This window comes from Nomascus leucogenys, chromosome 21 (assembly GCF_006542625.1).
Source record: "Nomascus leucogenys isolate Asia chromosome 21, Asia_NLE_v1, whole genome shotgun sequence".
NCBI lineage: Eukaryota > Metazoa > Chordata > Mammalia > Primates > Hylobatidae > Nomascus > Nomascus leucogenys.
Genome location: NC_044401.1, coordinates 49,856,771 through 49,879,839, shown reverse-complemented (window position 1 = coordinate 49,879,839; position 23,069 = coordinate 49,856,771). Strand labels below are relative to the sequence as shown.

The 23,069-nt window shown below is 58.1% G+C and overlaps 1 protein-coding gene across 3 annotated transcripts in view; it reads left to right on the top strand.

The window, feature by feature from the left end:
• The first annotated feature begins 3,914 nt into the window (after positions 1 to 3,914).
• Positions 3,915 to 23,069, top strand: part of PLXND1 (plexin D1) — a 51,588-nt gene continuing 32,433 nt past the window's right edge. For 2 of the 3 annotated variants that reach the window (XM_030801782.1, XM_030801783.1), the window contains exons 1-2: positions 4,068 to 5,398; positions 21,107 to 21,283. In XM_030801782.1, coding sequence (XP_030657642.1) covers positions 4,088 to 5,398; positions 21,107 to 21,283 — 1,488 coding nt within the window. In that variant the 5' untranslated portion in view covers positions 4,068 to 4,087. Of the gene's footprint in view, positions 5,399 to 21,106; positions 21,284 to 23,069 lie in introns of all 3 variants that reach the window. The other variant, XM_030801781.1, reaches the window with a different exon arrangement.

The following is a 23,069-nucleotide window of genomic DNA, read 5'->3' as shown; positions in this document are numbered from 1 at the left end:
TGGCACCCGTATACATATGTAACAAACCTGCACATTGTGCACATGTACCCTAGAACTTAAAGTATAATTTAAAAAAAAGCGGGGGGGTGATAAGACCCCCCGCAGGGTTGCTCCCACGGGGAAATGAGATGGGTCCAGCCCCCGAGAAGCAGCAGTGTGGCTCCCGGCACCACCTAGGCCCATGGCTGGATTGCCAAGCCGTCCCTAGGACTCTTGTTTCCAGCACCTTCCTGTGGACGAGGCAGTGCTCTGAAGCGTTAACCTTGCAGGGGCATTTCCTGCAAGGAAACGTTCTCAGAGGCCAGGCCCAAGGGACGGGAAGGCAGGAGCTCCCTCCTCCCAGCGCAACCCTGGCCCCACTGTTATTTTTTCCAATTGAAGAAGAAAAACATTTCCTCCGTCTCCTCACAGGTCTGCCCTGGGCAGTCAGAGGCGAGAATGGACAGGACAGGGTGGGAAGCCCACCCAGTGGGGTGGAAGGCCCAGGCCCGCCTTCTCCGAGCCAACCTAGCCGCTGACCACCGTGCCCCAAGCAAGACTGCCCTGACTTGGCTACCAGGTCCTCGTCCTCAAAGGCACTGCTGGACATTTCCCAAATTTCAGGCATTTTGGTGGCATCTGGATTATCACCTATTTCACATTTGTCTTTAACTCACTTTTAAAAGGACTTCAATCAATGCATTTATCAAGGAAGCTTTACATCATTACTGTACATGGAAAACCAGTAGCACTTGCCAAAACCAGAAAGTAACGGCAAGTACAAAGAAAACAAGGCGCTATCAGTACATTCTAGCACACTGATGCCAACAGCCCTGAGTCTGAGACCTTCTCTCTATTAAAAAGAGACAGTGACAAATGTTACAGTCATTAAAGACATGTTAGCCTCAAACCAAGACCTTTTCCTTGATATAATCAGACTTGAACAAAAACTGAAAAAGGCCCAAATTGCAGTGTGAATAACCAACTAGGGCTGGCTATTCTGGGTTAGTTCATTCCAAGTTAGTTATTGCTGGGTCCCACCTAATCCCCACTCCTGAGTACCCTTCATCTCCCCTTGGTTCCCTCCAAAATCCCCTCTAGAAGAACACCTCATTGCATCTTAGTAAGGCCAGGGAAGGTGTGGTTTGTTCCTTCCTTTATTCGTTCATTCAGCCAGTAATTGTCAGCACCTCCTCTGCCCAGCTAGGGGTAGAGGGGCTGCCACCATGAGCCATCCTGGCCTGATGGTGCTCCCAGCTAATGGGTAGAAGGGAGAAATCATAAGATGTGGAGGCAGATCTGGGTTTGAATCCTTACCTTGCCCCTCAGTTTCCCCATCTGTGAAATGGGTTTGCTGACCCCAGCCTAGTCAGCTGGCTGCAAGGATGGTGTAAGATCTGGTAGGGCAGTGCTGGGCACAGGACTCACTCTCACCGTCTGGTGGCTCTGCTAGCCACACTGGGGCTCAGGACAGGAGGTGGAGCCCTGGTCTTTTGTTGCAATGCCCCCGACCCCGACTCCTGGCTCTAACATGGGCTTCAGGGGTCATGGTTCACTGCTACAAGGCGGGGAGAAACTGGTGTTTGCTAAGAGCCTTGTTGTGCTTGACACCTGTTATGTTATATTCTCCGTCTCACACCCTCCCAGGGGCAGGTGTTCTGCTACGATTGTCCTCATTTTACAGTTGAGGAAACGGAGGCTCAGAGAGGGTGAGTGCCTTGCACAAGACCACACAGCACTTCTCACCTCCAGTTGATGTGAGGATACTCAGACCCGAATACCCTTCGCCTAGACAGCTCCTAAACCCCACTGCTCAGCTTGGCAGGGAGTTTGTGTCCCAAGTGCCCAGGATTATCACCACAGGCTGGTCTAAGACGACACTGAGCATTATCCTCAGGGCTCAGTGGGGGGAGCTGCAGGATGCAGCAAGATGAGCCAGATGAGCAGGAGACAGGAAGGAAGAGAGGAGGGGCTGGAGAGCGAGGGGGGTGAGGGATAGGGAGGGAGACAGAGACAGAGACAGAGATAGAGACAGACGAAGAGTGGAAAGGGAAGGGGACAAGACACTGAGAGAAGGAGAGACAAAGAGAGTGAATGGGAGGAGCAAGATAGATAGGAACAGAGATGGGTGGGGGCAAGAGAGAGAGAGATAAGACAGACAGACCAGCGGATGGACCAGGGTGGGGACACTGAGGATGGCAGGCCCCATGCACCCCTGCTGGGCTCTGCAGTTGGCTCCCATGCATGGGTGGCACGATGTACGCCTTCTCCATCCAGAGAGGAAGACAGGGACACAGTCCCACGGGCAGTCCCGAGTGGCTCTTGGTGGGTGGATGGGCCTGGGAGGGGCCTCCAATTTCCTGCAGCTCAACACTCCCGGCCATCAAAGCAGTGGCCAGACCGGAGCTGAGGCGGGCAGGATGGCAGGAAGGCGACGGTGTTGAGGGAAGTGGGGGGCGGCTGCAGGCCCAGCCTTTCCTGCCTGCCCCATGGTGCACAGACACCCCTGCCCTTCCTTCCTGGTTGGGTGGGAAAGAGGAAAATGAGGTCCCGCTACTCTCAGAGTGAGGCCCACTGGGCACCCTGTGGAAGTTGAGGGTCTGATGGGAGTCCCCGTTCTGACAGGTTGGAGCTGAAGGGCTTTTGCTTTCAAACACTGTAGCTGTGCTCCTCATGAGCTGCGCATCTTGGGCCAGTCCCTTCCCCTCAGCCTTGGTTTCCATATCTAGAAGATGGGTTACCAATAGCGCTAGCCTCAGGGGTATCTGTGAGGAAAAAGAGAGCCCGTACATGGCAAGTGCTTGGCACAGTGTCTGGCACGGGCTAGCCCTGTGCTTCACCCCCGTGAAGCAGCCGCGGCGCATGGTCCTCACAGGGCTGTGACCTTGGAATCAGGCTGCCTGCCCCTAACACCAGTGCCCACCTGCTGCTTCTGAGATCAAGAACCCTGCCCAGTGCCGACTTGTGTGGGACTAATCTTCCACTAAGCCTAGGAGGATGTTAGGGAAAGTACCTGGCGGGGTTGCCAGGGGTGGGGGTGCGGCTGGGTCACCACAGGAGGCAACTGTGGGCTCCAGGACCAAGGCCTTGCTCTGGCTATCGGTTGTGGGCCACTGGCTGGAACTATTTCCTCTCTCCATGTTTTCCTCATTTATATATCTGACCCCTGAGCACTGGTCCCTCTGGCCCTGCCACTTGTAAATCCCTTTTATGGGGCTGGGGTTTGGGGGACAGATTATGGGGTCTGGGGGCCCGACTGGCCGGCACTGGGGGAGCGAAGGCATGGACAGTGCCTGAGAAAGGTGGTGGAGGGAGGCTGAGTGTGGAGGGAAGACACAGGGTTCGGGAAGGCAGAGGGAGAAGGAATGGGGAGCTCAGAGGGACCGGGAGAGGGACGGAGGGTCCGAGGGGGAGGCAGAGGGAGCCACGGAGAGAGGGAGCGAGCGTCAGGGACGGAAACACGGAGCAGGAGAGAGAAGGAGACTAGAGAGGGCCGGGGGCGGGGCTGCCAGGGACTGGAGAGCGAAGCGGAGTCGGAGGGAGAAGGAGAAGAAGAGGCAGAACCCGGAGAAGCGCCACACGCGCGGAGTTTGGGGTGGAGACAGGGACGGAGAGACGCAGAGACCGAGAGACGCAGAGCGAGGGAGAGACGGGGTGGGGGAGAGGGCGGAAAAGAGAAAACAGGCGCGAGCGAGGCAGGCCAAGCGGCCAAGTGGGAGGAAAGAGCGAGGAGAGCGAGCGACGGCGGCAGCGGCTACAGGGAGGGACCCTGGGGCCGCGGGCGGGTCCTGGAGGGCGCGGGCGGCGGGACCCGCGGACGGCGGGGCGGGGCCCGGGGCGGCCAGGGGCAGGCAGGGGGTCCCCGGGGCGGGCGGGGCCGGGGCGGGGAGTGAGGGCGTGTCCGCAGCAGAGCCGCCCCCGCCCCGCCCCCGGGCTGCGCGGCGAGGCTGAGCCGGGCCCGGGCGCCGGGGCCGGGGGCGGCTGGCGCGGGCAGGAAGCGCCTCGCGGCCCGGGCCCGCCCCCCGCCTCCCGCCGCCTCCGGGCTCCCGGCTCCCGGCCGCGCCGCGCCCCATGCACTCGCCGCGCCGCGCAGCCCGCGCACGCCCGGATGGCTCCTCGCGCCGCGGGCGGCGCACCCCTTAGCGCCCGGGCCGCCGCCGCCAGCCCCCCGCCGTTCCAGACGCCGCCGCGGTGCCCGGTGCCGCTGCTGTTGCTGCTGCTCCTGGGGGCGGCGCGGGCCGGCGCCCTGGAGATCCAGCGTCGGTTCCCCTCGCCCACGCCCACCAACAACTTCGCCCTGGACGGCGCGGCGGGGACGGTGTACCTGGCGGCCGTCAACCGCCTCTATCAGCTGTCGGGCGCCAACCTGAGCCTGGAGGCCGAGGCGGCCGTGGGCCCGGTGCCCGACAGCCCGCTGTGTCACGCTCCGCAGCTGCCGCAGGCCTCGTGCGAGCACCCGCGGCGCCTCACGGACAACTACAACAAGATCCTGCAGCTGGACCCCGGCCAGGGCCTGGTGGTCGTGTGCGGGTCCATCTACCAGGGCTTCTGCCAGCTGCGGCGCCGGGGCAACATCTCGGCCGTGGCCGTGCGCTTCCCTCCCGCCGCGCCGCCCGCCGAGCCCGTCACGGTGTTCCCCAGCATGCTGAACGTGGCGGCCAACCACCCGAACGCGTCCACTGTGGGGCTGGTGCTGCCTCCCGCCGCGGGCGCGGGGGGCAGCCGCCTGCTCGTGGGCGCCACATACACTGGTTACGGCAGCTCCTTCTTCCCGCGCAACCGCAGCCTGGAGGACCACCGCTTCGAGAACACGCCCGAGATCGCCATCCGCTCTCTGGACGCGCGCGGCGACCTGGCCAAGCTCTTCACCTTCGACCTCAACCCCTCCGACGACAACATCCTCAAAATCAAGCAGGGCGCCAAGGAGCAGCACAAGCTGGGCTTCGTGAGCGCCTTCCTGCACCCGTCCGACCCACCGCCGGGTGCACAGTCCTATGCGTACCTGGCGCTCAACAGCGAGGCGCGCGCGGGCGACAAGGAGAGCCAGGCGCGGAGCCTGCTGGCGCGCATCTGCCTGCCCCACGGCGCGGGCGGCGACGCCAAGAAGCTCACCGAGTCCTACATCCAGCTGGGCTTGCAGTGCGCGGGCGGCGCGGGCCGCGGCGACCTCTACAGCCGCCTGGTGTCGGTCTTCCCAGCCCGGGAGCGGCTCTTTGCTGTCTTCGAGCGGCCCCAGGGGTCCCCCGCGGCCCGCGCGGCTCCGGCAGCACTCTGCGCCTTCCGCTTCGCGGACGTGCGAGCCGCCATCCGAGCTGCGCGCACTGCCTGCTTCGTGGAACCGGCGCCCGACGTGGTGGCGGTGCTCGACAGCGTGGTGCAGGGCACGGGGCCGGCCTGCGAGCGCAAGCTTAACATCCAGGTACACCCAGGCGGCGGCGGCGGCGGCAGCGGCGGGGGCGGGGGCGGGGGCGGGCGGGAACCGAGCGGGTCGTGAACTGAGCGGGTCACAGGTGGGAGCGCGCAGAGACCCAGATGGAACTCAGGTGTGCACGCGAGAATACAGGTGTTCCCTGAGGGTTACTACTGGCGCCTGTATGGCCCAGGTGGGCATGTGCAGGGACTCAAGTGAGTGCCGGCTCACGGGCGCGCATACCTAGGCGTACTGGGAGGGGTCCAAGTGGCCACAGGTACCCAGGTGCGCATAAAGCCCAGGTATGCACGTGGGGGTCACAGGTGCATACTGAGGGCCCAGTAAGTGACTGCATGCCTGACCAAAGGTGTGTTCTGGGGCCACTGTGTGAGCCTGTCAGAGCTACCATTGCACGTTGGTGATGCGTGCGTGGGTGTGGCAGGTGTGCAAGGAGGCACACAGGTGTGCACCAGGGCCCTGCAGATGTCTGCATGGACCTGTGTGCCAGCAAGCTGGGACCTGAAGACGCATAGGGCAGACAGGTGTACTGCAGGACACTGGTACAACGGGACAGGGCTAGGTGTGCAGTGGGACGTGCGTGGCAGGGGACGCAGGTATTTGGGCGTGAGTCGGTACTCTGAGGAGGCCGCATGGTTGGCAAACAGGTGTGTGCCTGAGGCCAACTTTTATTCACCTATTCTGCAAATATTTCCTGAGCACCTAGTATGTACCAGGTGTGGGAGTCTGGGGTAAACAATAGCACTTGTGGAGTGCCAGCTAGGGGCATCACATGTCACAATTCCCAGTTCTCAGAACAAGCCTCTTAGATAGCCTCTATTCTCATCACATTTTACAGATGAAGAAACAGGCACAGAGAGGTTAAGTAACTTGCTGAGGATCACACAGTTGGGCACTAGCAGAGGTGGATTTGAATCCAGCCTGTCTAGCCTCAGCATCTGTGTTTTTAATTCCCAGCCTTTGCTGCCTTCTGGACTTGGATCTCAGAATGTGTGTGTTCTGGGGGAGTCCCAGGCAGCTGGGGTGGACAGGTGCCAGGGCCAGGAGAATGGAGGCATGTGAACAGTGGTGTTTTGGGGGCAGGAAAGGGCCGTGGGGCTCAGTGGGGAATGAGGAGGAGTACAGGCGGGTATGGGGCCCAGGTGTCTGAGGCTGGGTTGGGCAGTAGCAAGGAGGGCCAGGTTGAGGGGATCAGCAGGTGTGTTGACATGACAAGGGTGCGGGAGGGGACTTGGTGTGGTTCCCCTAAAGGAAGTTCTTGGCAAGGGATTGCTCCTCAGACTGGCTTTGGGAGCTGGGTCTGTTGATCCCCATGGTTCACCTTGAGGAATGAGGCTCCAGAATGACAATGGGGCCTTTCCCATACCCTCCACCCATCTGAGTCTGGGGAGCCCACTTCAGCCCCACTGCCTGCCATTCCCTTAGGAAGCTGCATCTCCATCAGCAAAATGCAGAACTCACCCTTCTTGTGGTGATCCCAAGCCTTCCTTGGGGCCCCACCCTGTCCCTTCTCCGTGGCTGTGACAAGAATTTCATGAGATTAACCATTCCCTTGTGGGCGGGCCGAACAGTGGGGCTTTGAGAAAATGCAGATTCCTTCTCCTGAGGTCGAGGTCCGGCTCCTATGGCTGCCCACCATCTGGCCAGCCACCCTGAAAGTAAAGGTCACGGTGGGTGAGCAGGGCAGACAGTCTAAGGGGTGGTGGGGCTGCTTGCCCAGTGCTATGGTTGGTTCATCCACCATCTCCACCCCAGAGCTTCATCTCCCAAGCAACTGTGTTTGGCACTGGGGGTCTCAGTGGGGAGTCGCCGAACGGAGAGAAGTGTCCTGTGGGCTGAGGGCCTTCCTCCTGTAGTTTCAGGCCCTGTGTCTGGGCCCTCTGGTGTGAGCTGATCTGTGGGATTCCTCAGGCCAGCCCAGGGTTCCCTCCCACTCTGGCAAGAACCATTCTGGTTCCCACGGTCCGGTCCCTCGGTGCAGTGACTCACCCAGCTGAGGGGGGCTGGAGCTTCTCTACCTAAGGGGACAGGGCCTCTCCAGGGACACAGCCCCAGGACAGAGTGGCCAAGGGCCTCTTCCCCACTCCAAGGCCACAGATTCCGGCTGCGGCCTTCCTTGGTCACCCTCCCTGTGTTTTCCACACCCTTCTCCTCTTCCCTGTGCCCGCTGTGGGCACAGGCCAGTGCTACTTGGCAGTATTTCTCAGAGGTGCTCAAGGTCCCCGGTCTGGGCCTCTAGCATGGGCAGGAGCCAGGGAGGGATCATTATTCTTGCTCCAAGCTGTTGCCAGCTATGCAGCGACAGATTCAGAACCTAGACTTTGCATCAGGCTGCTTGGGTTCAAGTCCCACTTTGTCACTTCTCAGCTGTGTGACCTTGCCAAGGAACTTAACCTCTCTGGGCCTCAGTTTCTTCATCTGTGAATTGGGGACAGTAAAAGCAATCCTTATCCCAAAGCATTGTTTTAAGGACTAAATGAATTGATAAATGCAGCTCAGTGTACCGAGTACACGGTAAGCGCCAAGCAGATGGCAGCTCTTCTTGTTATTACTCTAAGGGACATTATTAGCACAGGTCTCTGCTTGGTCCTGGAGAGCAGTTACCTAATCTGGCTTGTTCTGCAGCCGTAAAGACCCCACCATCTCCTACTTCTAGCCCCAGATGACACCTCCATAGACATTTACTAAGTCCCTATTGTGAGCCCAGTCCCATGCTGTGCCCTGGGGAACGAATGGCAACTCATTTTGTTTCTACTCTTGTGGGCTGGGCAGGCGAGCCGAGGACGGATGTGTGACCAGGCACTTATACACAGGGCAATGCGTGCTGCAAAGGGAGAATGAGGGTGGAGGGAGCCCAGTGGAGGGGGCGGAGGAGCAGGAGGCAGCCAGATAAGGCGGGAGAAGAGGAAAGGGGTCCAGGCAAAGGGAGCAGCCTGTGCGAAGGCTGTGAGCGGGCTCAAGGGGGTCTGCGTGGCCAGGCGAGTAGAGTGGGAAACACATGACACAAGGGCCTGGGAGGCCCGGGGAGACCATCCTGGGGAACCTGGACTTTATCCTGGGGCCCTGGGAGCCGTGAAGGGTTTTAGCCAGAGGAGTGGAGTGGTCTCAGCGGGCACCTGAGTCTCCCTGCTGCAGAAGGGCAATGCTCGTGAACACCTGCCTCTTAGGGCTGTTGGGGGTATTAAATGAGATCATTTATGTACCTGGCGCCTGTTTGCAATGACTACAATTCTTCTACATATTATTTTAGAAAGCCCCTAGGTAGCTGGTGAGAATGAGCAATGGAGGAGGGAGAGTGGTTGAGAGGCTGAGGCCGCCTCCCGGGAATAGATTCCTTCACTCAGTCGCAAATATATCTTGAGCACTTACTATGTGCCAGGCTCTGTGGTGGGTGCCAGGTGGCAATGGGGAGATGGGGCCGGCCTTGTTCTCTGGAGACATGGCTGGCCTGGTCTGCAGCAGTGCTGAGGGCTTGGAGGGTGGCAGGTGGGCTCTGGACAGATTTAGGGGCTGGGATGCAGCCCCAGTGGTGGGGAGTGGCGGGATGGAGGAGCAGAAAGCTGCCCAGAGTCAGGCCCAGCAACAGGATAGATGTTGGTGCCCATGGGGTGGGGCATGTGATGCAGTACCTCTGGGGAAGAGGATGAGTTTGGTCTGGGGAGAACCAGGGGCCTAGAATCCTTTTTTCTCCTGGTCCCATCTGGCCGGGTTTCTCTGGCACTGGCACTAGGTGGCCTGGGTGGGGCTGCACATGGGGCAGGAACCCAGGGCCAAATGACCTGCAAGTGGGGCAGCTCAGCCAGGCCTTTGGAAACCCAGCCTCTCGCTCCTGCTTGAGGGTCTCATGAAGAACCCTGGGCCCCGGCAGGAATCCCTCGAGCTGCCCACAACTCCAGAGCCTGGGTCAGGATGGCCTCCCGACATTCCGGGTTCCCAGCTGGCAGGACTTGCCCTCTGCCCTCCGCCTTCTTCCCGAGAACCCAAAGGGAGAAGCTGCTGAAGTGTGAGGCCAGACGTAGAGAAGCTCGGTCCCCACAGCCCTCAGAAGTCCCCAACTTTGTCCCTGATTGTTTTCAACGTATTTGGGGCAGTTAAGATATTTCAAGAGAAACTGAGTGAAGAAATTAGCCTCTATTGCATGTAGCTTGCATCCCTTTCCTCCAATCACAGCCTGTTTGGAGTGCAAGCCAGTTGGGAAGTTGTTGAGTGCCACTGATGGGGGAAACTGAGGCACAGCATCACCCCCCCCCCAACAAGGTGGGGCAGGCTGAATCTACTTTCCTTCCCCAAGTCTTTCTCCCCAACCTATGAATGACCATAATATTTGTATTTTTAAAACAAAAGGAATACCGACAGGCCAATGTCAGTGCAGCATTTTCAAGGTGTCTTTTTATAGTAAAGGTGGAAAAAAACCATCAGGCAGTTTTAAACTGGCATGCAGTGGGTGGGCGCACGTCGTCAAGAAGACATTTTTTTGCACCAATTTAGGGGCTGAGATGCCAGGTGGGGGCGGAGGGAGAGAGAGCTTCCAAGATGGGCTTTACATTTGGGTTTGGGCTGGGGGCTGGGAGTGATCTCCCAGTGACCAAGGGTGCAAGCAGAGACACTTGGCAGGATTTAGGAGAGGGGATTCTAGGAGGATTGTCTGAGATGACCCTCTGGCCTGGAGAGACAGATAGGGCTTGGACCAGGAGACATCCCTCCCAGCCCTGAGAATGTCTCGACCCTCAGGTACGTGGGCATACAGTCCATAAGCTGTGTGTCCCAGGGCCAGTCATTTACCCTCTCTGGGCCTCATTCTTTCTCATTATAAAACAGGTCTTATGCCTCCCTCCTAGGATGTGGGTAGATTAAAATCTCAGGAGTGTCTCTCTCAACCTACTCTGGCTTAGGGGGCTGCCCATAATAAAAAATAAATACATAAAATAAAACCTCACGTGCAGTGCCCAGGAAATGGCAGGCACAGGTATTAGTATCAAGAGGGAGAAAAGACACCGGAAAAAACTGGCCTCAGTGGACAGCAGGTGCTCAGAGGAGGGAGGGTCAGGGCCTTGAAGGAGATGAGATCAAATAGGGCCTGAAGGCAGGCAGGGGTGGGTGAGACGCCGGGGCGCAGCAAGGGTGTGTCGGGTGCTGTCCCAGCCCCAGCACAGAGGCTGAGATGGAGAGAATGGGCTCTAGTGCCCGGGCTGAGGAGTCCAGGGCAGCACTGTCTTGAGGGCAAGAGACCTGTGGGCTCCCTGGAGTGAATAAAAACCGTCACCGAGCTCGTGCTCTGCAGGCCTTTTACAAGCACCTACATGGTTGACCTCATGGCTGCCCCTCCCCGGTCAGGCAGACAGTGCGTCATCATCATCCCCAGCTTACAGAGGGGGAAACTGAGGCCCAGAGAGGGGAAGTGACTTCCCCTGGCTCACACAGCTGGGGAGTGAGGGTCTGGATCCGCATATAGAAGCAGGAGTCCTCTTCCTGGTGGCTGGTGAGCTGTGAGCTCTCCATGGCGGGGAATTCTGCAGTTCCCCCTCTTGCTGGGCCATAGAGATTCAGGCAGGGCCCATTGTGATAGCAGTGACTCAGGCAGGCAGGGGCATCTGCAGAGGCCAGGCCACACACTGGGGGTGGGGGCTGACCCAGCCTCCCGAGGAAGTCGGGGGAGGCGGGGAACTTCTAGTTGCATTTGTCTGAAAATGCAATCATCGGCTTCTGGAAGGAGTGAGCCCCTGGCCCTTTGGGTGTGCAAATGAGAGATGTGGGTTCAATGGTCAATGTGAATGATGGTCCACCCAGGAGGGTGAGTGGAGGATCTGTCAGTGCCCTGGATATGCCCACAGTGAGGCCTTCCACAGCCAGGCAGGTGCACATCGATAGGTGAGTGCAGGACCCTGGGGCCAACTTCCCAGATTCAAATCCTGCCTCTGCCCCTTCCTAGCTGTGGAAAGTCCCATCCCTTCTCGGAGCCTCCATTTCCCCATCTATAAAGTGGGCTCAGCACAGGGAAGACTGGAGTGGCCTGGCGGCATTCAGCAAGGGCCACGCTGCATCGGGCCCGGCAGAAATGCCCTCTGCAAAGTCCACTTCACCCACCTGTGACTCCCAGTCTCCATGGAGATTAAGGAAACCAGCTGGGTTCCATGTCCTGGTTGCTGCCGTGAACAAAGACACGTGGTGTGTACTGGGACAGGAGCGGGAGGGCAGGAGCCCCGGGAGAGAGTGGTCCCTTCCCCTTCCTGGGCCTCCATTCTGCGACCCCAGAGTTGGGCCATGGAGTGGCAAGGAAGCCTTCCCTCTGACGCCAGAACTGCCCCGTCATGTCGTAATTATTGTGGTTGTTGCTTGAGAACTTTCTCTGTGTTAGCCCTTTGCAGAGCACTTTACATATCTTTTAATCTCCCCAGAACCTGAATGAAATGAGTGTTATCCCCAGTCTACGGAAGGGGAAACAGAGGTCCAGAAGGGTTAAGCATCTTGCCTGAGGTCACACCGTGGTGTGTGACCGTGGTGCTCCAGGTGGAGCAGGCTTCTGGCTGCAGCGCCTGTGACCCCTCATTCCTCCAAAATCTTTGACTGAAGGGGTGTGAGCTGGAGGGTGTCAGAAGGGGTGAATGGGCCCATTTTAAAGGTAAGGAAACTGAGACCCAGGGAACTTCTGCCTCCTCTGAGGCCCCTGTGAGAAGCAGTGAGGGCTTTTCAGGGTGGCCTGCAGAGCTGCCCAGCCCCAGTGCCCGTCATGGTCCCGGGCTGGGGTTAGGATGACCCCCTGGTGTGGACTCCTGCTACCGGGCCTGTGGCTGTCTCCACCTTCACACACCAGCGGCCAGCACCTCCTTGGTAACATCGCATGCCCGTCCAGGCTCTGGGTGGGGAGCTCTCTAGAGTGTGTGAGTATGGGAGGAGGCTCAGCTTGTTACAGGACAGCCCCCAAGAGGGACAAATTGGACCCTCTCCAGGAGCCCCCAGAATGGTGAGGGAGGAGGTCTTGACATCAGACAGGTGCCACACGATGACCAGCTCACCAGAGGAGTGCAGGACGGCTTCCTGGAGGAGGGGAGGTTGGAGCAGCACTTGACAGATGGGGCCGGGGAAGGCATTCCAGGCAGAGGACACGATAGGGGCAAAGGCTTAGAGATGTTGGAATGTGGCTTGGGTAGCAGGCCAAGGGGAAGCTGAGAGTGTGCTGGGCCTTGCCTGCAGGCTAAGGACTTGGATGCTGTCCTGTGGGCTGCCGGGAGCCAGCAGCGCTTTGGGGAAAGGAGAGACATGGCTGATCTGGTTCCGGAAGGGACCCTGTGGCTGCTGGTCTGTATTGGCCCTGCCAGGTGCTGGCAGGATCCAGAGGCGGAGGCGCTCACCCGGAGCCCCCACTGTGTCTGGACCAGGTAACTCCCAAGGGCCTCTCCAGCTCTGACAGCCATGTGGGGATTGCCATGGAAACCAGCCGGTTCCCGAGTGGGGACAGGCCCAGAAAGTCTCCAAGTGCCAGCCACGTGGACTTGGATCCTCACCGCCCCCCAAGTGCAGCCGTTTTCTTCTTTCCAAAGGCCGTGTTTGAGCCAGGGCCGAACCAAACAGGCCGCCCAGACAGGCGTCCAGTGGCAGGGGCCCTGCTCCACCCCGCTCGGCTGATACTCAATGCAGTCAAGATCTGGGGGCCAGCGCCAGTGGGGGCCCTCCCCACCCAGTCCACCGTCCTTTACCCTGAAACTTGATAAATCATGTGCTGGAGGGGGAGGGAAGCTCGCAGCTCCATTACGAGGCCCCACAAGGCCCCAGTGGGGCGTTAATCATGTAGCACTTTATGCTCTGATCGGTAAATAATGGGGGGGAGCCCGCAGGCAGAGGCCTTGGAGTGGAGGCCAGGCCCAGGAAAGTAGCCAAACCCCCTTGCCTGTGCCCTTCTCCAGCCTCTGCCCACTATCTTTGTTTGAGGTGACTGAGCTCTCTAGAAGCAGCCATCACCTTGATGGGCCTCAGTTTCCCCAGCTCAAAACCCAGGGTTTTTCCAGCTCCAAGCAGCTGATTTCCCGGCAACTATTGGTGGCTCCCAGCAGAGTGGCGGGTGGGGAGGCTGTGGTTAAGGGCGGGGATCTGGAGCCCGCCGGCCTGCACTGGAGGCTTGGATCTGGCCGTTCCGGCTGTGTGCCCCTCGCAAATCACTTCAACTCTGTGTGCCTCAGTTTCCTTTACTGTAAAGCAGCATCAACTCTTTCAGGGTGTGTGATGAGGGTTGAATGAGATAATACAGAAAGAGGTCTCAGCACAAAGCAGACTGCACACGGCTGCTTGCTACTGTCACTCTACTGTACTGTTACTATGATAAAGCTGCCCCTCCCCATCCTGGGGCTGGGCCTCTGAGCTGGGATGTGGGCAGCTGGAGAGAGAGCCCCGTTGTCACCTCTGTGTCCCCAGCTCATGGAATCCAGCCCGGAGATGTTTGCGCAAGGCTCCAAGCAGCCCTGTCTTCTTGGCTGTGTCCGCAGCGGTCGTGCGATGACTCTGGGACCAGCGGTAGAGTCCTGCTGCAGAGCACAGCCTGCGGCCAGGCATGCAGGCTGGACCCCGAGGAGACCGGGGCTTGGGAGGAGGGTGTGAGATTGAACCTCCAAGTCCCCCCAGCCCCAGGAGGGAACTGCCAGCGTTCCCTGGAGAGGCAACTATTTCTCGGCTCCTGGCCTGGAGTCCCTTCAGGGGAGGAAGCTGGGAGGGAAACTGTTCCAGGGCTTGGAAAGACTGGCTTCGTGCTCTGCCCCTCCTGCTGGGGGGAGGGAAGCCTTTTCCCTGGGCCAGGGAAGAGCCGCTGGCTGCCCATCCCACACTGTGCTCCTCTGGGACTCAGGGGGAGGGGAGCTGGAAATGGGGCCAGGCTGGGCCGGAATGAGAAACAGCTTCAAGAAGGGGGAGCTGGGTGTCTGGGGGCTGCGTCCAGCTAACTAAACAATGGTTGCTTGAGTCAGCGACTGTGGTGGTGGTTCCCAGGCGCCAGGGCAGAGCAGGCTAAGGCCAGAGCTCCCACTACCGCGTCCTTGGTGAGGGCGGTGTGGCCCATCCAGCCTCGGATGCTTTGACTTCAGGAAGCGGTGGAGTGGCTTGTCCCTGTCCTCGGGAGCTCCTGAGCCTCTGCTCCATGGCCTGCATAGCTAATTGGGAACATTTATTGAGCACCTACAGTGCTTAGCACTGAAGGCTCCTAGGAGCTCAGTCCTTCCATAAGCCCCAGGTGGTGGGTGCTATTGCTGTCTCATTTTACAGATGTGGAGTCCGAGGTTCAAAGGAGATGGTGCCTCCCACAGTGAGGTAAGAGCTGTGAGACTTAGTCGGGAGCCTCAGTTTTCTCATCTGTAAAATGGGTACGCAGCAAGAGTGTGTGTATGTGTGTGTGTGCGCGCGTGCATGCACCCCCAGGGCTGTAAGGTGCCCCCAGTAGCTGTAGTGTCACACAGTAGGTCCTTAATCTAGCCAGGCTTGTGACCTAAGCCTGGGGCTTGTTCTTCCAGGCCGTGCCTGTTTGGGGCGGGTGGGTAGATCACGCCCAGGCTGTGTGTTGGCCCTCAGGGTGGCCTGGCTGGCTGGCTCCAGCCCTTCCAGATGGTGTCCAGCTGGCCTGGATAACCTCAGAGCCCTGGAGCTGGGTGACCCGCCTCTTCCAGAGGGGTCAGGGAAACCAAGGCAAGCCTCCCCGAAGGGTCTGCCAGAGCTGCTGTGTCCTTTGCCATTTGTCTGAAGCCTCTGCTCCTCTCTGTGCCTTGGTTTCTCCAACGTGCTCCTCCAGGCTGCTTTTCCTCTGTGGCTAAGGCCGGGCTTCCGGACCGTGGTGCTAGGCCTGGTTGGCCATCTATCCTCACAGCCCCTCCAGGAAGCCTCTTGGTCACCCCTGAAGGCACTGGCATTTCCTTTCTCAGCAGCAGGTGGTCTCCTCCCTGGCATGGGGGCTGCTGCCAGAGGCCACCCAGGACCAAGTCCGTCCTGCCCCCTCCCAGGGCTGGCACACAGTGGGCCTGTGGCTCATTCCCTGCCTCAGTTTACTCTCAGCAGAGGTGTCAGCTTGTGCAGTGTTCTGAGAGCAGTGCATGCTGAAGTGGGAGGAGCTGGGGTCTAGGAGTCACAGGTGTGGCTTCATACCCTGGCCTGGCTGTGTGCGGCTGGGCTGCTGGACTGAGACTGGACACAGTCCACGGGCCACCACTGAGCCCGTGCCACATGGGCTCCACTTAGGGGAGCCCAGGAGGACTGGCCCTACCTGGGCTATCCAAGCTGAGGGAGGAGTTGGCGGGGACGGGGGCTGAGAGAGGCCACAGAGGTCAGGGCTAGATTGAGTGGGGCTTCAAGGGCCCAGGAGCAAAGTTTGGGTTTGTGTTGACAGCACTAGGGAACCATGGGAAGCTGTCGAGCTGCACAGGAGATGTGACCTGCTTTGCGGGGATTTTTTTACAAAATAAACTTTTTACTTTGGAATAATTTTAGATTTTCAGGAAAGTTACAAAGATAGTACAGACAATTCCTGTATACCCGTCCCCTAGTTTCTGCCATTGCTAACATCTTACCGTTACCGTGGTACGTTTGTCAAAACTAAGAAGCCAACATTTCTTTACTCCCAACTAAACTCCAGACGGCACTCCGCGAACGTCTGCTTTCTTTTCCAGGAGCCCACGTTGCATCAAGCACTTTGCAGTTTTAAAAGCTCTCTTTGGCTCCTGTGAAGGATGAATGGGAAGGAGCCCAGCTTTGGGAGGAGCTGGGGGGTCCAGACAGCCCAGTCCCCGGCCAGGATGTAGTGAGCTACAGCCACCTTGCAGTCTTTTTATTTTTATTTTTTTGAAACAGGGTCTCTGTCACCCAGACTGGAGTGCAGTGGTGAAATTATAGCTCACTGCAGCCTTGACCTCCAGGCTTCAGGCGATCCTTCCACCTCCACCTCCCAAAGCGCTGGGATTACAGGTGTGAGCCATGGCGCACCCAGCCCACCCTGTAGTCTTAATACCCCAAAGTGATCGTGTGCTTTTAGCTCTGTGGCAAATTTCAGCTCTGTGGCAAGGAAACCTGACTTTCCCAGGATCATAAACAATCAAACACTTCAGGCAGGAAGGTGCCCTCACTTCTCAAGTGCAAAGCCTCCACAGCCGGTGTAGTAGCCGTGTAGTCTGTACCTGCGACGGAACCGCTGGATTTTGCAGCCTGCCGCAGCGCCCACTGTTAATGCCGCGTCCTTTTCATAGTGCCACCTGCGGTGGGTCTGCGGCAGGATGTGAGGCCTGAGAAGCCGGGCTCTTGAAGCGCTCCTTCCAACTGGCTTCCTGGGGAGAGAAAGTCAACGCAATTACAGCTGGTAGTAAAATCAATATGTCAGAGTTTTAATGGGAGAGTGGGCAGAGCTGAGCTTTGGCCCCAGGAGGGAGCCAGCTGGAGGGGGAGGGGGCATCCTGCTCTCAAAACGGGGCCGAAACCAGTGGCGGTTGCTCATCCCATGTGAGAGAGGGATAAAGTGAGGTTTTTACAGGAACTGAAGCTAGCAGCCAGTGCAGCCTGGGCCTGAATACCCGCCTCCCTTTGTTGCCACACGCAGAGTAGACATACGTTTCCCTCAGTTCTCCAGCACCCAGCATGGCCGTGTTGCTCTCAATCACTCGACTTAGAGAGAATGCAGCTGAATACAGTCATTCACACTTTAGTCAAAATTAGGTTCCTTTCTTTTGTAAACATTCCCTCCAGAGCACAGGGTCTATGCTGGAGAATGTCATGCATGTGCTACCATGGGAAGTGTGGGAGAGGTGACCAGCACAGTGCCATCACAGGAGTTGAGGGGCTGAGCCACATCTTGAAAACTTCCCGTCTGGGCATGCCTGGAGAGGGAACAGCATGGGTCCAGACACGGCGGGTGCTGAAGTGCCAAGGGGAGTATGAATGGCTCAGAGGCATGGGATGGGCATTGGCTGCTGAGGGGACATTTACAATGGTACAAGAGCCCCGGGTATGAGGTGTGGGCACGTTCCAGGACCTGCGGAGACTGATGTGGTGGGCGCAGCAGGTGGGGCAGAGGGAGGAGCGAGACTGGAGGCCTGGGAGCTGGCAGGAGCTGGGGCACGAAGGCCTTGAGTGCGAGGCTGGAGAGCTGGGGCTTGATCCCGAGGACAACCGGGAGCCGTGTTGTAGATAGGGAGGGTCTGACCAGCTTTGTGTGAGAGGAAGATGGCCCTGTGACTTGGAGGGCGCTGCGAGGATAGCCGAGCCTTCCCTGCTCTCAGGAGAACTTGAGTTTTGAAAGACTCATGCTCATTAGCCTTGAAGGAGGACGGTGCTGGGGTCGGGCGGTATTTTGGGCCTGTGAGGCTAACTGCCCCTGGAGACGGAGTTCAGCCGAGGCCAGCATGCTCAGAACGTCTGGTTCCCGAGTCCGGTGTGCCCCTCCCCCGGCCTGCATCCCCCTCCCCCAGCAGGGGCAGCACTTCCCGCCAGGCTGGGCTTCCGTTTTTGAGCCGGTTTGCCTTGTGATTTCCCCTGGCAGCTGGAGAATCAGCTTCCCCCTCGGAACACAGATCATTCGGAGCAGCCGAAGGCTTACTTCTCCTTTAAAAATTTTTTTTAAAATTTTATTTTAGGATAAGGGGAAAAAAAGCTGGGGGAAAGGCTTTTTAGAAAATTCCTTCGGTGCAGAATTAATGGCTTGTGAAAGTCAGGGCCGGCAGGCGCGGGGGGAGCCGGCTCCCAGCGAGCTCCCCTCCCCTGCTCCCCTCCTCCCTGCTGCCCTAGTCCACAGATCACCCCGAGCTGGGCGCCTGGTCCGCCTTTTCCCAGGACCGCACCCTGGCTGGATGTCAGGGTATGCCCAAAGGTGTCATCTGGGGCCTCCCAGCTGTCACCTTCCAGAACTTGTGTTCCCTTGGTGGGGGGGGATTCACAATTTTAATTTTAAACAACTTATTTTTAAATGATGCAAGTAATTCATATTCAGTGAAAAAAGTTACTCAGTTACCTAGCCCCTAGGAAAAGCATCCCTCACAGTGGTGAGGATGTGGGACCCGGCCTGGTTGGGGCAGCTGGGGAGACTGCTCAGCACCCACCTTCCAGGGCTGTGAAGGTCAGGGCTGGCGCTGAGAGAGAGGAGGAGCCAATGATGCAGCTCTGGGAGGGGTGGGGGGGAATGGCTTCCCGGGCAGAAGGAGCAGCCAGGCCGGAGGTCCTGAGGCAGGAACGAGCTTGTGATATTTGAGGCACAGAAATGAGGCCAGTATGGCTGGGGTGAAAAAGCAAGGGCAAGGGAGGTGTGAGATGGAGTTAGGAGATCAGGGGACCCACGGGAGGATTTAGGATTCAGGATTTATTCTGAGTGTCCTGGAAGCCATAGGAGGGCTTGAATCGGGGAAGACCTGCTTTACATTTTTAAAGGGCTCATTTGGCAGCTGTGTTAGCAGATAAGAAATGTCAGTATAGGGGGTAAGAGTGGTCTTGGAAAATGAAGAGGGCTGGGAGGGCTGTCCAGGTGAGAGGGTGGCTGCTCAAAAGCTTTAAGGTAGGCATGATTTGCCCTGAATTTTCTTTCTTTTTTGATCAGCAGTTGAACATGGGTAACTTTTACTTCATAATAATAACATAAGCAGCAGTCATGTCCGAAACACAATAGTATCGGCTAACACTTCCTGGACACTTACTGTGGGCCAGATACTGTGCGAACACTTTAACCTGTTCCGTTTCCAACCTGGGCCGGTTCACCCCTCTTTAGGCAACCTGGTGATCGCCCGCTCCCGGGAGGTCACCGTATTGATGCCGAACTTAGTTCGGACATCCGATCAGCATAGCGCACTACAGCCCAGAACTCCCTAGACTCAAGTGATCCTCCAGCCTCAGCTTCCCGAGTAGCTGGGACTACAGGCACGTGCCACCACGCCCGGCATGTGCAAACACTTTAAAACAAATGATTCATCCCAGCCTCTAAGTGGAAAACACTGTGGATATACCCATTTTATAGTTGAGTAAAATGAAGCTCACAGGCGAACTGCCTTGCCTGGGTCACGCGCCGTCATCCTCCGGAAAACCATTCCCTCCTGTATGTTGGTCCAGGGCATCCCCAGCCCATCACACCTCTGGGCTCAGGGCTTGGCCCCCAGGGACATGCTGGAAACAGCCCCAGCCTAGAAGCCCATCCGGCCGCAACTGTGTTTATTTGCCCAAGCACAGAGGGACCCACTATTTATTGCTTTCTTTTGAAAACTAGCTGAGCCTTTGTGCAAAAACCAGGCAGGCACATCATCTGTGGCTTAAGCTTGCAAAAAGCACAGACAAGAAATTTAAAAAGAAAAATCTCTAAAGCTTTGCCCTAAAGATGGTTCCGATGCTGCCTTCCAGTGACCTCCCTGAGTCCTGCTCTGAGCCTCTGATGTCCAAATGCAGCTGAGGCGTGGGCTCAAGTCTGCTACCTGGGTCAGCCCTGGGGGCGTGACATTGCAGTTAGCCATTTTCCCCTCTGAGCCTCAGTTTTCCCATCTGTGAGATAGGGCCCCCAGGGCTGCCAGGATTCTGGGAGTCAGTGCACTGGCCTGGTACAGTGTCAGTTCCCAGTAAATGTGGCCTGTTGTTATGTTTACTGTTGTGACTATTTATTGTTTGTGCACCAGTTTTACCAAAATGGGCCCATGGCATCCTGTGACTTTTCTTGTAATCAGTATGGGCTTATGGTGTCACTGCGGGATGGGGCTGCTCTCCTGGATGATAAGCATGATGGACGCACTCAGTCCCATCCGACATGTGTGTGTGTCCCCTTTTCACTCCTCTGCACCACCCTTGTGCCTGTGTTTGCGGAGTTGCACAGTTATTGTCTCAGGGTCACTTCCTGGAAGCCTGTTTTCTATTTTTGTGCAAATTGCACCAGGAACCTTTGAACATACCAAGACCCAGGAGAAGGGAGGGAAGGTAGGAACAAGTTCAGGGAACAGCCTGGACATGGGATCAGCTCTCACAGCTGCCCTGTGAGCCGCAGCTGATTTGCTGCTGGAGAGCATGGGTGATGCTGGGCTGATGTGGACATGGGACTGTGCATTCAGACACACCCAGCCTGTTTGTCCCCCTGTAATGTGGGCAGATGAGGGGATAGGTGCTTGGGGAGAGAAAGAAAGTCTGCAGTTTAGGGAGGCCTCCACCTGGAGTCTTGCAAGCTGCTGGGGCTTTGGGGTGGTGGTCCTGGGGTCAGAGCAGACACCTGGCAGGAGGAAAGCCCATGGTTGCTGTGGAGACACAGAGCCAGCCAGGGCTGTAGGAAAACAGCCGAGGCAAGAGGGACACCTCTTGGGTGCCAGCGGGTTAAGCTGAGGCTGACAGTGGCCTCCGGTCATCTGGTGTGGACTCCTCTACTCTTCCCAGCTGTGCCCCACCAGGAGGGGCAGCCCCAAGGGTGTGGGGGTGTAGCTCTCACCCTGGCCGGCCTCCCTGGACTCTTTAAAATCAAACCTGACCGTGTTCCCTCGCCTGCTCGTTCCCACATACCTTGAACGTCATCTCCTTGGAACAGCTCTGTAACCAGCGCTGAGTCAGGGCAGGCCTGGGCTTGGGGATGGGGTCCCGTTTGTGTTTGGGCCTCAGCTGAGCACTGGGGATATAAAGTAGGAACAAGACTTGAAAGCTCTGATACCAGGGCCTGAGATCCCAGCCAGCTGTGTGGGCAGGGAGCCGGGCAAGGTTCTGGAGCTGGGATCTGACGTGCCGTTCCTCTTCCAGCTCCAGCCAGAGCAGCTGGACTGCGGAGCTGCTCACCTGCAGCACCCACTGTCCATCCTACAGCCCCTGAAGGCCACGCCCGTGTTCCGCGCCCCGGGCCTCACCTCCGTGGCCGTGGCCAGCGTCAACAACTACACAGCGGTCTTCCTGGGCACGGTCAACGGGAGGCTGCTCAAGGTAGGTGTGGGGTGGGGATGGGGGGAGGGGGTGGGGGCGGGAGGCTCCTCTGGGAGTTGGCTGAGGGGGTCAGTCTGTACACAGGGCTGCTACAGGTCCAGCCTGACCCTTTGTTTTCTCCCATTCGCCTAGCACTTTACAGTTTACAAAGTATTTTGCAAGTCTGTTTTTGCCACTACTGCTCATAATATAGGTGGCGTCCGTACAGAGGAGGGAAACCAGGGCTCAGAGAGGGTGCTTCTCTCAGAGGCTCTAGGACCAGGGCTTTGAAACTGTATGGGTCTGAGTTCAAATGTCTGGGCCCTGCCATTTGCTGGCCCTTTGACCTTGGGCAACACATATTCTCTCTCCAGGCCTCAGTTTCCCTGTCTGTTAAGGGCTGTAAACTGTTGTGGGGCTTTGGCAAGGTAAGGCCATGGCCTGGTAAGCAGGAATGCTGGTCCATTTCTCCTCCCCAGCCCTGCCAGCCACCCTGTCCCAGGGTGACTGGTGTCTAGAGTTAACTGTACCCCAGCCCGTGGCCCCGAGATTCCTGGAGCTGGGAGGAGATGCGCAAAATCCAGTTTCCCTCCTCTGGGGCGGGACAGACATGGTGGAGCCTGGGCCAGACCCCCAGGTGCAGCCCTGGACCTGCCCCCAACCCAGCCATCTCTCCTGCTCCCTCTTGGGAGACTCAGCTAAGCGCCACCACTCTATTCATGCACCAGGCCCGGCCTAACTACCCAGATCTGATCACCCAAGTCCCCCCCACCCACTGCCTGGGCAGACGTTGTAGGCTGGGTGGGCATGGGGAGTGGAGTCCCAGGACCCCACCGCTGCGGCTGGGGAGAGGAAGGAGGTGGGGCTTGTCAGTGGGGCTCCTGGTTTGGGGTCAGATACTCACATTCGGAGTCTGGCTCTGCTGCTTCCAGCTTTGTGACCTGGGGGCAGTTTCTTCTCCCCTGCGAGCCTCAGTGTCCTGGCTTGGGAACATGATCCAGGCCCCTCCCCCACCCCCGATGCCCATGAGGCTGCAGTTGTTAGGCGCCTACTGTCTACCCAGAGCCTAAAGGGCATCCTCTCATTTAATTCTCACACCCCTGCAAGGGATTCCCATGCCACAGATGAGGACGTTGAGGCTCTGAGAGGGGAAATGACTGCCCCAGAGTCACACAGCAGGAGCTGGCCCACGGCCCACACCCCGCCACGGCCTGGAGCCCCTCACCCACCACCCTGCACAGTGTGGCCTCTGTCTCCAGCCAACCCTGCCCTACTCGGGCCTTAAATCGCCACACCCAGCACAGGCCCTGGGGCACAGTAGTTGCTCAATAAATAATTGAAGGAGTAGAAACGACTTGAATGTCCACTGGATGCCTGGACATAGGGGTGGGGTGCAGGCAGTGGCCTGAGCCCCTGCAAGGCTCCGCCAAGAGGCCACCTGGGACAGGAATGTCTCAGGCTGGGACAAAGCCCGTGGAAGCCTGGGGAGAAGGTAATTTTGAGTTGGTGTGTAGAGGCTTCTGGGCCTCGTGTGCATTGGTAGAAGGGGAACAGGAAGGAATATTCCAGAGGAGAGCACAGCATAGGCAAATGCCTGGAGGCTGGAAGGTGTGAGCAGGGTTGAGGGGGTGGAGATAAAGCTGGGGTTGTCCGGGTTGGATCACCAGGACCTCGAGTGCCAGAACAGGTTCATTCCATAAGCAGAAGGGAGCCATGAAGGGTTTGGGAGCCCCAGGAGGAAGGCTGGGGCAGGGACTGGCCTGGGAGGTGTCCGGACCACTGTCCCCATCTCAAAATGCCCAGCCTG